Source organism: Morone saxatilis, unplaced genomic scaffold, assembly GCF_004916995.1.
Source record: "Morone saxatilis isolate NCDOM2014 unplaced genomic scaffold, NCSU_SB_2.0 Contig4, whole genome shotgun sequence".
NCBI lineage: Eukaryota > Metazoa > Chordata > Actinopteri > Moronidae > Morone > Morone saxatilis.
The window spans coordinates 2,483,441-2,500,213 of NW_023339984.1; the positions used below are offsets into that span (position 1 = coordinate 2,483,441).

The 16,773-nt window shown below is 40.8% G+C and overlaps 1 protein-coding gene across 1 annotated transcript in view; it reads right to left on the reverse strand.

Moving 5' to 3' along the window:
• Window positions 1–16,773, reverse strand: part of sorcs2 (sortilin-related VPS10 domain containing receptor 2) — a gene marked incomplete in the record, with an annotated part of 290,079 nt that overhangs the window by 54,930 nt on the left and 218,376 nt on the right. Inside the window, 2 exon segments of the mRNA XM_035675658.1 lie at window positions 11,111–11,184; window positions 15,373–15,537. Coding sequence (XP_035531551.1) covers window positions 11,111–11,184; window positions 15,373–15,537 — 239 coding nt within the window.

Below are 16,773 nucleotides of genomic sequence, written 5' to 3' on the forward strand. Positions count from 1 at the left end.
CAACTCTGCTGACTGGGGTGGTCTGGCCCAATGCCGCGTTCCTGTGGACCTTGTTTTTTGTGACTCTGGGCTATAAAGTTTGTGTTTGTCATTCCTGGATGCAAAAGAAACAGCAGTTTTTTTGAAATTGAACCTGGCATCTCACCAAAGATGACAGACTGACAACAAAAGCAAACATTTTGAAGATACGACGATAAAGTGGAACCGCTGTGAAAAGCATCCGGATAAAAAGCCGAATAATCGAGACTGGCGGAGAAACCAGAGCTGGGATGAACTGAACTCCCAAGCCCAGAGGGAGGAGTGTTTTGGTGCAGCCATGTCTGAACCTTCCTCCTCCTTCTCGCTTCTCTAAATCAATTCTTATGTTTCTTTGGTGTATCCACCTACTCTATCTTTCCATCAGTCAGTGTCTATCCGTCTCATTTTAATTTCCCAACCTGCTTCCCTATTTCACGCCTCCGGTCCTGTCTGCTTTAACTTCCATGCACAAGGAGAAGACACCTCCGCACACACACTCAGACTTGCACTGACGGTCTCAACTGACCAAGCATTTAGTGGAACCTCGAATCGTGCTGTCTTGGCTGCAGACGTTCTGGCTCTCCCTCCATCCTTTTTTCTGCATTTGCTTTCACACAGCGATGGCGCAGGCTGACCGTTTATCTAACGAGTCAACCTGCATGAGTGCAACGCAAGCGTTTCGCAGTTCGGTCAGGGACACATTTAGCCAGCCCGACACCAATTGTTGAGAGACATTCTTTTTCCAATCCTTTTCTTACTCCTCCTCCTTCCTCCATCAATCATCACCGCGGTTTTTGCCTAGCCACTTCTTTGTGGTGTCCTCTTGCTGGTTTGTAACAAACAAATAATCCAAACACCACCTCGATCGTGCCTTCCAGCAAGATGCTGGCTCCTCCATCATCAGTCATCTTGTAGAGGACTAACCCCTTGCTTCACTGTCCAAAACTGTCTACCAAACTTCTTGCAGAGACTTGGCAAATCTGACCAAACTTCAAACCTGACCTTGCAGGGTAACTCTCAGGTCTTCCAGACGAATATCCGCTGAGTTAGGAAGAGGAAGACTTTACTCTGTCAGGGAGAAAACTGAGTTTCTGGTCCTTTTTTGACTTTTTTTAACACCTTGTGTACTAATTCCGTGTGCTGTTTATCCCCCAATATTGCTCTTGGCTGACAGCTATAGGGATAGTCACTTTAAAGAAGTTATCGGCTGGTTGGACAAAAATTGCTCGCTATAAACTGCTGACAAAAACAGCATGGTGCCCAGGTGTATGTCAAAGATGTTTTCTAACGGCACCTTTTTCAGTATTTCATTATTTTGATAATACTTTTGAATGCTGGACTTTTACCTGTATGACAGCAGTTTTCCTCTTATTTTTTACCTCGCTTTTACGCAACCCTTACAGTAGATGGTCCAGAAAAGAAACTTGACATTGCACAGTTGAAGGCTACTTTTTTAATGTCCATACCAAATTATTTAGTGTTATTCTTTGTTTTTTAAATCCCTCACTTTTCCTACGTTATGTGTGCCATGGCAACTGCTAATGGTAAGTTTTAGGGTTAGGCAGGCTAAGGGCAAACATTACAGTTAATTCGGTTAATTCGCAGGTGTGTGCAACCAGAACTTGAAACGTTAGAACCACTTCACCCATCCACCCACCCTCCCGACTCCGTCACCCGTTACTTTTCAGCCTCTCTATCTAGGGATACACTGCTTCCTGGTATTGGGGGGGGACCACCTGAGGACCAAACACTGACATTTCGCGCTCTCGCGATGTTAATTACTCCTAAAAGAGATTATTGGTTGCTGTCCCCTTTCTGTAAGAAGTGGTTCATCTTTCCACCAGTAATGGCGTACACAGCTGAAATCCTCGATATGGTAGAAAAGGTTTACAACTTGACAATTGGGGGGAAATCTGTTTACGATTCTTTGCTGGCTTTTCTCTGACCACTGACATGAGGAGCTGTAAAATTGCTAATATACAGTAGATCCACCCACCTTTTTACAGGTATCAGCTACATGTGATAGGAACTTAACTAGTAAACCACTTCCAGTATACTAATTCAAGTTAAGCTTGAATTTGCAAGCTGTTATATTGAGACCTGAAGATTAGTCCAACTTAACGGATTAGGTTTGATCAACAGAAAAACTAATCAACTGTCTTTGCAGTTTTTTTTTTTTTTAAAGAAGATTGCTTTTTCAACCATTGGCCTGGCTAGACTAATCATCAGCTGCTCCAGGAAATGGGAGCTGGTAAAATGCTAATATAACGCCCACTGTAAGGTAGCTTGGACTTTATACTCAGCTCTTGATGCAGCAACTCGACTCAAAGTCCATACTTTAACCTTGTTGACTCTTCTTAATTTTAATAGACCAGTAGGCAGACCTGCTCAATAAAAGATCACTTAAGAACGACCTGAAGTTATTCCCTCCCCATGAGCAGCCAGATCACTGTCACGACTTCCTGTGCTCCCCCATCTTCTCTCCTTCATTTCCTCCTCCTTTCCATCCAGTGGCTCCCTGTGGCCCTGCTAATCTGCTCGTAAAGTTCGGTTATACGGGCAAGAGTAAACGGAGGTTTTTAAATCATCCGCTCTCATTTCTACGGGTGGGAAATTCGTTCACAGGCACTCGCACTATCGAGGTCCCTCAGAAATCAGATGACTGCCTTAGTTCTTTTACTGCTCACCTGAAGGGCACAACCCCCCATACGTGACGGGTCACTGTAATGGCCTCAGTGTGCCTTCTAAGCAAGCGAAAGGGGCTTAGCGCCACCACATTCATTGGAGCGTTTTTTAAGGAGCAAAGGATGTTACGGGCAAGGCTGAGTACATCTGAGTAACTTTCCAGGAAGAGCTGAGCTTACTGCACTATTTACTGAGATATCTGTGTAATCAAAGCGGGACCAAGGATATGTTATGTATGCTGTGATGTAACTGTATAGCCACTTATATTTTAGCTAAAAAATATCTGCCACCCGGCCTGCTTTATTCTTTTTCTTAATTTTGCTTTAGCTACATATAAGGGCGCTTTCTTCCTGCTTGCACTGAATGTTCATCAGTAAGATGTTTGTATTTTGACTGTGGCGTACGCACACTTATTTAAATGGTAAATTGCCTGTTTCACATGTTGTCAGCCCTTAACCCCCATTCCACATCCCAGTGAACTAACTCATTCATACACATTCCACCATTTGGCGGTTCAGTATCGTTGCTCAATGATACCAGGAGCCGGGGATTCGAACCACACTTCCGATTAGGGGACAACACCGCTCTGCCTCTGCAACCACAGCCGCCATCGGTTCACGGGTCAGAATATTTTCCTATTTATTTTCCTAACATGCATCCCTCATTGACCCAATCCCTACACTAAGAGCATATGCACTAAACCTTCACAGACTTAGCTGACGTCACGGGCGGCTGTTGTGCAGAGACAGAGCGGGTTGTCCCCTAATCGGAAGGTTGTTGGTTCAATCCCCGGCTCCTGTATCATTGAGCAAGATACTGAACCCCAAATGTGGAATGTGTATGAATGAGTTAGTTCACTGAGTGAATGTGTGTGAAAGGGTGACAGACATGTGAAACAGGTCAATTTACCATTTAAATAAGGTGTGTGCGTACGCACAGTCAAAATACAACATCTTCACTGATGAACATTCAGTGCAAGCAGGAAGAAATGCGCCCTTTATGTAGCTAAGCAAAATTAAAAAAAGAATAAGCAGGCCGGGTGGCAGATATTTTTTAGGCTAAAATATACAGTGCAGTACAGTTACATCACAGCATACATAACATATCCTTTGGTCCCCTTTGATTACACAGATATCTCAGTAAATATGCATAGCTCAGCTCTTCCTGGAAAGTGTACTCAGATGTACTCAGCCTTGCCTAACATCCTTAAAACCTCCAAAATTGTATACCCCTTTCCTTCTTAGAGGCACACTGACATTACAGTACCCTCACTATGTGTGCCCTTCAGTGAGCAGTAAACTAAGCAGTTCATCTGATTAGGACTGCGTAGTGCAGTCTGTGAAATTTCCCCAGCCCTGTAAAGATAGAGCGGAGATTTAAAACCTCGTTACTTTGCCTATAAAGAAACTTTACGAGCAATTAGCAGGCCATGGAGGCCATGGATGGAAGGAAGAAATGAAGGAGAGAAGATGGATCACAGGAAGTGCTACAGGATCTGCTGCTCATGGAGGATAATTCAGTCTTCTTAAGTGATCTTTATGAGCAGTCTGCCTACTGGTCTATTAAAATTAAGAAAGTCAAGCAATACATATGGACTTTAGTCAGTTCTGCATCAAAGTAATATAAAGTCAAGCTACCTTACAGCTTATATTACATTTTACAGCTCCCATTTTGGAGCAGCTGATGATAGTCTAGCCATCAATGGTTGAAAAAGCAACTTCTTTAAAAAAAAAAAAAACTGCAAAACAGTTGATTATTTTTCTGTTGATCAACTAATCCGTTAATTGACTAATCTCAGGTCTCAATATAACAGGCCTGCATTCAAGTATTAATAGTATACTGGAAGTGTTTACTAGTTAAGTTCCTATCACATGTAGTGATACCTGTAAAAATGTGGGTGATCTACTTTATATTAGCATTTTACAGCTCTCATGTTCAGTGTCAGAGAAAACCAGCAAGAATTAAACAGATTCCCCCAATTGGTCAATGAAACCCTTTTCTACCATATCGAGGATTTCAGCTGTGTACTCATTACTGGTGGAAGAACCACTTCTTACAAAAGGGACAGCAACCAAGTATTCTTAGGAATTACATCCATATTGTCCAATGTCAGGGCTCAGTGCCAATACAGGAAGCAGTGTATCCCTTATGTAGAGAGGTGAAAAGTAAGGGTGAGGAGTCGAGGTGGTGGATGGGTGAAGTGTATCTAACTTTCATGTTCTGTCACACACCTGCAATTAACCAATTAACTGTAATTTTCCCTTAGCTGCCTAACCCTAAACTTACCATTAGGCAGTTGCCATGCACACATAACGTAGAAAGTGAGGATTAAATAACAAAGAATAAATAAATAATTGGTATTGGACATTAAAAAAGTACTGTCACTGTGCAATGTCAAGTTTCTTTTCTGGACATACTGTAGGGTTGCGTAAAAGCAGTAATAAAATAAAGGAAAACTGTTATACAGGTAAAAGTCCAGCATTCAAAAGTATTATCAAAAATGAAATACTGAAAAAGTGCCGTAGAAACATCTTGACATACACCTGGCACATGCTGTTTTTTCAGAGTTTATACACAATTTTTGGCCAACAGCCATAACTTCTTTAAAGTGACTATTGCCTATAGCTGTCAGCCAAGAGCAATAGGGGATAAAGCACACAATTTAGTACAAAGTGTTAAAAAAAGTCAAGAAAAGGACCAGAAACTCATGTTCTTGACAGGAGTAAATCTTTCTTCCTAACTCAGGATATTCGTCTGGAAGCACTGAGAGTTACTGCAATCAGTTTCAAGTTTTGTCAGATTTGGCCATCTCTGCAAGAAGTTTGGTGAGACAGTTTTTGTGATCAGTGAAGCAAGGGGTTAGTTCCTCTACAAATATGATATGGAGGAGCTCAGGCCACTTGCTTGGGAAGGGCAATCTGAGTGGTGTTTGGATATTTTGTTTGTACAACCACAAGAGGACACCACAAGAGTCTAGTCAAAAACCGGGGATTTGATTGATGGAGGAAGGAGGAGGAGTAAGAAAAGGATTGGAAAAGAACTCTTCAACATGTGTCCTGCTAAAGTGTCCTTGACCGAGACTTCGAACGTCTTGCGTTTGCACTCAGTGCAGGTTACTCTAGATAAAAGTGTCAGCTGCATGCTTGAAATGCAAATGCAAAAAAGATGGAGGGTGAAGGCAAACTCTGCACTGGCAAGACATCACTTATTCATTCCACTAATGCTTTGGTCCAGTTAGACCTTCATCACAGTCTGAGTGTGTGGGATTTCTTCTCCTTTGGTCATGGAAGTTAAAGCAGACAGACTGAGGGGGCTGAAATAGGAAGCAGGGGAAATTAAATGAACGATAGACATGACTGATGGAAAGATAAGTAGGTTGATACACAAAGAAAATAAGAATTGATTTAGAAGAGAAGGAGGAGGAAGTGCAACATGCTGCACAAACATCCTCCCTGGGCTGGAGTTCAGTTTCATCCCAGCTCTGGTTTCTCCGCCATTCGATTATTCGCTTTTATCCGCATGCTTTTCACAGCGTTCCATTTTTATCGTCTATCTTCAAATGTTTGCTTTTGTTGTCAGTTGTCATCTTGTGAGATGCCAGTTCAATTTCAAAAACTGCTGTTTCTTTTCATCCAGGATGACAAACACAAACTTTATAGCCCAGGATCACAAAAAAACAAGGTCCACAGGAACGCATTGGGCCAGACCACCCCAGCAGCAGATTGGTTTTAATGTGATGTTTTTAATGTGATTTATGTGAGCTGGCTGCCAGACTCCTGTTCTCTTGTTGCTTTTATGACTGTTAGGACACAAGCAGGGCTAAGACCAGAGCCAGCAACTAGCTACCTCTGTCTACACTCTAACCACACACATTTACAGCACATGTATGCACAGGCATGTCCACACATCTACACTTTTTTACAGAAAGAGCAGGTTGTAACCTTACAGTATGTGCAAACCTGAATACAGGAGTGTGCGTCTGCTGCGGGCAATTTTACCTGAGGTAAAAATCTGCAATACATGGTTAAATTTCGCAATACATGGTTAAATTTCTATTTAAATTTTGGTTAAGTGCCACGTATTAAATGTGCACTGTACAATAGCAATTTTATCTCCAACTTCCTAGCTACAGCTTTAGCCAGACCATATAAAGAATCTAAGTTTTATTAAGACTTAGGATATAACAGAATCTAGATGTGAAAAGTAAAATGTGAGTGAATCTTAAAGGTATAGCTTGCTCTATGCAATAAAGTTGACTTCATGTCATCATTATCATCTCATTAAGTTGTTGTAACTAACATGTTATTATAGCCAACAGTTGTCTATGTGCACATCCAGTTAAATTAAATGCAGCATAAACGGATATCATCGTATTTATTCCACACATTTTTCTTCCTTAACAAAACCTGGGGCCTACATTACCCATAATGCCAACAGTCTGGTCAGGGACACGGATGTTTTATGCCATTGGCTGAAGCATCTTCGAGTTGCTACCCTCAAGCAGAGATGAGGAATAGGCTAAAGACCAACTTCGAATGATTTCACTCGAGGCAATTTGAGATTCCACACAGCTCCCTCTGTGGCCACAAAAGGCTGTGATGTGTACAACTGGTGGGGTTCCCCTTTAACCCTGTACATAGGGGGGATTACATAGAAGTAACTATGCTAGAAGTAATTCTTGGTGAATAACCAAAAGATAATGTGATCGTGCACAACTTCCTGAAGTCTTGTTGTCATAGTAGGGTTACCAGTTTTGAGAAATTGTGCCTGCACAGAGAAAAACAAATAAACTTTGCGCTCACCGACTGTAGCAAGCTGTGCTATAGCCAGCGAGTCTAAACCAATGTGCTGGGCAGACAACTCTTTCAGACATGCAAAATTTTTGCAAAATTTTCAACTTTAATTTATCTCCTGTTTCCCCCTAAATGTGTAAAAAAAACCAAAAGAATAATTTTAGATTTTTTTAAATATACAAAATGCTCTCTTTTCCCTCCCTGTAAAACTTTTTGATGGATCAAATGTGATTTTGGTTGCCAGCCAACATATAAAAACACACTTGACCGTTAGCTTGTGGGTAGCAGAGCAATATAGGCAGTGAATGTTTGGATTTCAGCTGGCAAAAACTTTATTTTCTAACCATGTGGTTGAAGTCTAATTCCTCCTGCTCCTGATCTAACAACACGGGTCAGATCAGGCAAACCATCATACAGCTCTGTATCAAGCTGTATTCGATAAGCCACTCCCACTTCTGAGTGATCCAATCACTCCAAATGTCCATCTTTGATTGAAATCCTTCTAGTTACAAAAACGTTCCCACTTATTCTGTTTCACCCAGGAATATGTCACATTACTGCACATTTACACTACTTCTGATTCTCTTGGTCAAGGTCTAGGTTGCACATTCAAATGCCGAGTCATAGCTGGGGTATGTAACTTTAGTCTGAAGTAGCACCTAGTGCCGTTTCTCTCCCTCTATCGCTCCCCCACCTTCTCATTTTTTACAGTGCAGTGTGTGGATGATTTGTGCGTTCAAGTTGGTGGTATAAATCAGAGGTGTCTGAGCGTGTGAACCAGCTCATTTGCTATCGGTAGCGAGAGGAAACAAACTAATGAGAGCTTGCAATACTTACTGACCTTCAAAAGAAGAGAGAGAGTGCAGTCAGTTGTATTTGAATGCAGCACATCTGAATGCATCATCTTACAATAACAGATTGGACAGGGAGGAGGAAGAAGAAACAAAGTTGAGGAGAAATCAGTAGATGTAGGAAAGGAGATAAAGTGGGAGGGATACATGATGCAAGATAAGATGAAGGTGAGGATGAGGAGGGGGAGCACTGGAAGATATAGCTCTCAAGCTGTGAAATATTACATGTTCAGAATGCCATATACCTCCGCCTGCTGTGGATACTTTTTCTGCCACCGGAATCACTAAACTATCAAGAGATCCATCAATAAAAAGGTTCTGCTGCATAAACTCCAGCGCTTACGGCTGACGTTCAATTCAAATTTCTAATTTAAGTAAAACTGGAACTGAAGTTCTCTGCATTATGGTAAACATAAAACTGATTTATTAGTATCTGGGATATAACTGCTAGATGGATAAAATTTTACTGTTTGGGCAATACTGAGTAAATTATAGCAAAATGGAATCAGGATTTAGTCAAAAAGTAAACCTATTAACTCTGCAGGAGATCAATTTATGTTTATCAAAGCTTGATTGAAATATAGTACCTGGATTTTGTTTTTGAAAGCTAATGAATCCAACAATAAATAAATATGATTGTATAAGCATATTACCATGCAACAACACAGACAATTGAGAGTTTAAATCAGTAAATGGTCCGTCTGTTTTACTCTATGTTACTGTTAGATTACTCTTTGGTAAAAATCACATTAATAGTGATGCATTCCTAAAAACAGTTAAACATTTTTGGAAATATGTTTATTTGTTCCCTCTAAGAGTGAGTTGATACCACTGTGCAGGGGGAAATAGCTGGCCTAGCTTTCTCCAAAGCTCAAAAATATGCCAACCAACAACTCTAAATTTATACAAACAAGTATAACTTGCTTGCATAATTCACACGACTGAAGAGTAAAACAAGTCTAAGAGCCATATTTTCGAAGCAGAACAACAATGCAATCATTGCTCTGACAGTTTGGTATTTTCCTGACCTAAAATTAGCCTTGAATATACTGCATTCATCTATGAATTAATGAGTGACTCCTCCAGTATCTGTATGAAAAGCTTCCCCTTCAGTTCATTAAATCCCTTCAACCCTCTGAAGGCATCAGGACACATATGCTGACAAATCTGCAGCTTCTGATTGGAGATGTGCTGCTACTGTACACTACTGTACACTGTCTTCACCTTCATTAAATCACCTGCAAATAACACCAGGATGCTACAGAATAGCCACACGCACCTTAAACACATCAGAGTGCTCTGTTACAGCTCTATTCTGCCGGTTTATATCAGATTACAGCAGCCATCAATCCTTTGCGTCAGCCTCCTTTGTAACGTTAATTCTTAAAATCACAGTGCAAACATTTGTCTCACATTATACAATATGATGTGACCATTTATGATGTGAATTAAAACTGAAACAGTGTTGGATTGATTCAATTGTACAAACGACTTCATCAATATTTTGTTTTATTTATTTCTATTGTCATTGTACTAATGAAATATGGAACAACAGGGATCATCAAGGTTGCTACAATTCACCCTAAATGTCTGAAACACATTTCATGGCAATCCATCCAACAGTTGTTGAGACATTTCACTCAAAATGGTGGCGCTACCAGAAAAGTCAGGTGATCATTAAAGTCAGTTGGCGTCACCATGGGCACCATGAATGTTTGCTGGAATTATTTCTAGACATATAACATATCATCCACCTGTCCAGTACTTGGTTTTGGTTTCTTTGGTCTGTATTGGCAAGCAAATATCACTATGACAACAAGACTGTTGTTCGCCAAGAAATAGCTAGCAGGCAATACCCTCTTAAGTCAAAATTGTTATTTAAACTTTTATACTTATGTACTGGTAAATCAAGCAAGATTTATCTTTATCTTTGTTAGTGAGCTTTAAAAGGTCCAGCATGTAAAATTTAGAGTACCATTTACAGAGAAATTGATTATTACTTTTATAGGTATGTTTTCATTCGTGTATNNTTTTGTTACCTTAGAATGAGCTGATTTTTACGGAGTGGGCCCACCATTTTAAATCACCATGTTTCTATAGTAGCCCAGAATGGTCAAACCAAACACTGGTTGTAGATAGGACCTTCGGGTGTTTTTGTGACTTCGTAGCCACTGCAGTTTTCTCCTTGTGCTTTAAGTCAAGGGCTGTTCAGTTGGTTGCAATCTGCAATCTCACCACTAGATGTCATTAAATCCTACACACTGGTCCTGTTGGACTGTTTTTCACATGAGACAGGCCATGTTTCTTCTCCCTTGCTTCCATCATCATTTTCATATTTTTTTAAATGCTGAACTATTCCTTTACCATCTTGAAAGAGGGCATTTCTCTTCTCATCTTTTATGTACTTTATTATGAGGGCCTTTTGCATAACAGACCCACTGAATATGAGGGAGTTTTCCCATGTCATATAACTATTTCACTTAATTCACAAGAGGTCCTTGAAGTACCCTTATAATTACTGTTCATCTATTTCTTATAAAGCTATGGTCTGAATATGTCTGTGTGAACAATGACTACTTGTTATGTATCAACATTGTAACAAGAAGTAAAAAAAATCCCCTGCCTGACTGCATTCTAGCATTAGACACGTGCTGTTGCTTTTTACTGCTTTGTGCATGTACATGTATTAATGAAGAAGCCACTCTGAACACTGAGCTTGAAGTCCTCATTCATCCAATAATGAGAAAATAAAATTTAACTGACCAGAAGACTCTGTCCTTGGTCACCCGCTCCTGAAGCAAAGTCCACTTGCGGCCCAGGTCTGCGGAAGCAAAGAGCTGGACACGGAAAGAAAAGAGCACAATTAGAAAGACAAACATACGCTCAAAGCTTGTAGCATTAAATTATAAAGCCTAACCTGAGCCCTATTACCAGCTGTATCCTTTACAATGGAGGATACATCGAGAGTCTATTCAGTCTAAACAAAAAGTTCACTCCATCAAGCTACTGAATTTCATGGTTCACCAACTTAAAACTAAGCTCAATTAATTATTAATCATAGCAGGTTGTGTGTGTGAATGTACGTGCACGCCCAATATTTTGTGAGCAGCGTGTTTTGCAGTTGTGTGTGCGTTGCCTGAGCTTCTATGGCATTGATTGCACCCATAATGAAAGTCTATCGATTCTTACCCACAAGGTATCCTTGATGTCTGAAAAGCACATTGAAGCAGAGAGGAGGATTTCACCACACAAACTTCCTCTACGATCCAAAAACACAAACACAGTTTTATGAAACTGTGCAACACGTTCTTAATGCTCGCCAGGTTTAGTTGTGGATGCAGTAAATTCTGCCCACATACTGTTCACAACAACCTTTCTCATTCAGGGTCATCAGGAGCTTACTCTCATTCCTAAAGCACATTCACAATGCACAATAGTGGCTGAGAAAGAAAAAAGCTACGGCTGACCTTGATAGAAATCTATCCCTGCCCCCACACACCTTCTTAATTTACACGTGCCACTCCGCGTCCTCCCATCATCCTCTAGCTAAATGATTTTTTTGTTCTGTTTGAATGGATTCCTCACTTCCATCTGCAGCCTGCCCATATGGAACAGATTAGAACCTAATTGAATTTCTTGTTTAATTATGTGTAAATTATTAAAGTTGAGGAGGAGTTGGAGCCGACTCAAACTTATGAACTATTGGACCTAATCTCCCGCCTCTATGTCTCTAGCTCCATTTCCACTTTATAGTACACTCTTCAATTAGGAAGCGTGCCTGTGTGTGTGTGTGTGGACGTGTTTAAATGCAGACCTGTCTTTGTGTTCAGAGTTGTTAAAATGCTGAATGACACAGATCAATTAGTGACTTGATTAAACTTATGATTGATTATATTAGACTTAAATACAGTGGAGTCTGTCAACTGACACAACATTGTCCTAGGCTGACATTGAAGTGAGGACTGTGAGGAAGTGGAGGGCCCAGGAGGAAGTGGGCCAGGCAGAATCACGATTGCGGCACAGTGTTTGGACCAGTGGCGGCTGGACGTGCAGAGCTAGGAAGCATTCCAAGAACTTGCTACGACAAAGCCAGAGGCAAAGATAGGCGTGGTTTGGTCCAACAGTAGTGCGAGTAGGAGTGCAGGAAGTTTTCTCCCGCAGGATTGTGCAAAGCAGCAGCAGGGCTTGTAGACCAGATTGAAGCAAGCTCTGGAAAAAAAATCTACTGTCTGGAGGCCTGGAAGGCAGAGCTGCTCAGGATCAAGTTTTTGATCCCTTGGGTGTACAATGTTCTTCTCAGTCCAACAACCCTGTATTGGAGTTGGCTGAAACTCCAGCACGCCCCCTGTGTCAGAGAAGAGGATCTCTTGAACACAGCCTCAGCTGTTTGCCCAAAGGCTCTGGGAGAGATGCTATCGCTGGTGTCACGCCGATTCCATCTGCACAGGGATCAACCAAGCCAACACCATTTCATCATTAAAGCAAGGGAAACCACAGGCTCAAGCAAGGCTGTCTGGTGGCTCGACCTTGGTTAGCAGCTCCCAGAAACCACTGCAGCGACCACACTAGGGCCAGACATCGTCCCAATGTCTAAAACTTTAAGACAAGTGGTCCTGCTGGAGCTAAGTGTTCCCAAGGAAGACAAGATGGAGGAGGCCTATCAGAGGGAGAGGACCAAGTATGAGGACCTGGTTGGCCAGAAGCAGGGATGGTGGGCGCAATATGGCTCTATTGAGGTAGGCTGCACAAGCTCATCAAAAACACCAACAAGGCTGTAGAGAAGGCGTTCAGACGGCTATGGATCAGGATGGGGGATCCAGTTACAAGGGCCCTGGCTGGGTCACCTTGGTGAGGGGGTACAATTGTTAAAAGCCCCAATGACCCCAGGTTACATCACTGATGATGTGTCAAGGTCCAAGTAAGATATATGTAATTACATTAAATACTGAATCCGATGGTTCATGTGAGGGAAAAACAGAGAAACAGAATGGGGGGATTTTGATAACATTGTTATTTTTTCTCTAAAAGAACAGAATAACAAGAAAGATAGTTATACAAAAATAACACACCTCATAGAAATACAAATGTAATTACATAAGGGAATAGATCAGACTACTTATGTACATATTTTTTATTTCTAAAGATATAAATAAGCTGTCCCATAAGGAATAATTAAAAAATTCTCACTGGAACAGAATCAAAGAGTAAACCAAACTTTTCTTCTACGCTAACAATAAACTATTGTATCTTACCTAAAACCTACAAACATATGCCTGATACTTTCGTTTTAATAGGAACAAAAACATGAATTCTTCACATGTGAAATGTCTGTGTAAGAGCCTGTGTTTTCAGTATTTAGTCCAATATGAGAATACTGTCATGTTTCATCCAATCCATCTTTTTCAAACAACTTATTTCACTGTCAGATTTATTGTGCCACCTTTGTGTGATTATCATAAACAAATGAGACACTACTGAAGATAATTAGTTGCTTCTGTTTCACACCGGTGGTCTTGTTAACGTTAGCATCTCCTAAAATTAAGATGACATTTCGTATAAGCTGTACTACTGACCCTCCCTCCCTCCCCTGGTGTAAAATGTTGGACTCAAAGAGTGATTTAAAGCAGTGGCTGTCAATTTTTTTGGCTTGCGGCTTGAAAGAATCAAGTATTTCCCAAGAAGAACAGAAACATTTTCTATTTTATCCCTTTAAACTAAGAGCCTTAAGATTTAACTTGGAAAGTTAAATGCAGTTTAATGGCTGGCAGATGTCTCATCTTCTGTCATGTTGACATGATGATGTATTATTGTCAACCTTTTACACAAGTGTAATCTCACCTAAAAGGTGAAAAATGTATAGCCTTTGATCAGCTTTTCTTCTACAGGGCTGTAGGCCTCACTGAATCATCTCAATGCCTTCAGGCAACAAGACATAAGTAACAGTGTGATGTCTCAGTCGTCATGTTTGCTCGGGATTTCCCATGTTAGCACTCAGGAAGCAATTAGCTCCACTTTGTGGCAGAAAGGGCTGGATGGAATTCAGCAGTATGACATGGAGAGCCGTGTAGCAGCTATCTATACAATTGTGTATGCAAGCTAATTAACTAGCATCTGAGAATCCTCCTTCACAGTATACGTGTTATTCAGCCTAACATTGAAGGGGAATTTTGCCACATTAGGGTGGATGTCCAATAACGGTTGATGGTAAATGTAACTTGACATTTACAAACTAGTTGTAGTGTTTAAATTATTATTTTTATCAAAATTTGAATCTCATTTTCATAGTTTTAGCCATCATTTCTATCCCTAAAATAACATGGAGACAAGACAATAACCAATATCAGACAGGTTTTAACAAACTATCTTCTATTTTATCTTACTCTTTTTAAATCCTATTTATCGTTTTTTGTATATTGACTTACGTTGCTTTAATATCTTGTCTTTATGCCTTGTCTTATATATAGCATTTTGAATTTCCTTGTTGTTTATATGTGCTATGCAAATACACTTGCACTGTCTTTAAGGAAGGAAAGTTAAAGTAAAAATGATTACCTAAACTGTCCATTGTTAACATCAAAGCTTACAGACCCACTTCTTGGTCCAACTTTGACTCCAAATAATGTGCACTTACAAAGTGTATTTGTTGCAGCAGATTCTTTTTCTCTTTCTAGTCAAAATATTTCAAAGAGCTTCCTACAGACAGCCAAGTGACATTGCGACATGTTTTCAATATGAAATGCTATATCAAAGGCCGTGTGTGCATTTGGATGTGGCCACTGTTCTGTTTATTTTACTTGCATAAGAAGATTTGCCCTACAGCTGTATTGTTGAATGATAAATCACACATCAAGTTTTCTCTGAGGTTCGTGTTCGGCTGGTGCGTGTGAAAATTGAAATTTAATGCATTGCTGCACTGACAGCAGAGACATCTTGCTGGTGTAACATCACTGCTGTCTTCTTGTTCTTTCGTTCAGCTACGGAATCAGCTATTTATTTTCATGTTTCTGCAGCCCTGTGATACCCACCCTGCCCTCCTTGCAGTAGGCCAGGAGCTTGTCTTCCTCCTTGGGGTGGAAGACGATAGTGTCCGGGGTGAAGGAGATGGACTGTCGCTGGAAGGAGGAACCTTCGTCTGTGCTGATAAACAGCATCTGATCCCTCTCGTTTATGGATGAACCCACCAGCACTACCTGAAAATCAGACAGACAGGGGAGGAGGAGAGGAGGAAGGGAAGGAGACAGAGGTCAGAGGTGAAACAGTCAAAGGGTAATATCCTGCGATGTATTCATAGCTCAGTCAGCAGTCTGTGGAAGACATAAAAAGGCTATCCTCCTCATGTCAATACTTGAGCATATTAATTCCCCTGCTTCCACTGGAAAATATAAACGCATGCATGGCCACGCAAGGACATTTATTCAAGGCCATTCTCTGGGCCATAAGAACTTTCCATCAACCTTACATGCTGCTTGGACCGAGGCGACACTGTATTGATTATCTATTCAGAGTTTTATAGCTCATAAAGTGAAGGCATTAAACACAGGGCACACCAGGACCCGCCAACCCACCAATCACAATTATGTCCAAAACACCCAAGAGTAAGACTACCAATAGGGTTGATCGATAGGAGCTAATGAACCGGTTGCATTCTTTACGAGTTTGTGAGAGGAGGGAAACTGTCCAGTGAGGGTTTTTAGGTGTTCATCATCCTCACAGTGATGTTTGCACCTGGTCTTCACAGAAAGTATTTCTTATAGTATAGAAACATTCACTCCTTTTTCTTCAGTCAACCAAATAATGAAAATCATTCACTGACAGCTGTTCTCCTTCAAAACATCTGTTTCATTCGGTTGCCAAGGTTTTAGATTAATGGATGCAAAGCATTAAAGAGACATAGAGTGTATAATAGAAAAGGAAAGTGCAGCTTGTAATGATTATTTAAAACATTAATTCTGCTTGTTTTGCATATACACAAAGAAGCACGCAGGTGAATAAGAATATTCACAGAATACTGGAGATGTTAAAGGCATACTATAAAGCAATGTATAGACTCATACACACATAATCCCATGGGACACGCATCAAACTTTGAGCAGCTGTCTCTGTCTATCTGTCTCCTCTGCTCCCTTTGCTGTCTGTGCCATAGATACATAGAGGGATGCAGGTCTGTGTGTCAGTGTCTGTTTGACTGAAGGCAGACAGGATGAAGCTACACTTCAGCTGCATGCACACATCAGAAATATGGCTCCATCCCGCAGGGTTGTGCAGAGCTGTGGCTGTGTTTATTTGAGCGTTAGACTGTAACTGGAGAGAAACACTGATTCTGAATCCTGATCAATACATGACTTCTCAAGGAACCATGAACTATGTCAAAGAACATCGAGTTTGCAGTTGTTTTTCAAGAGTGAAATAGCAACCACTGGTTGGGG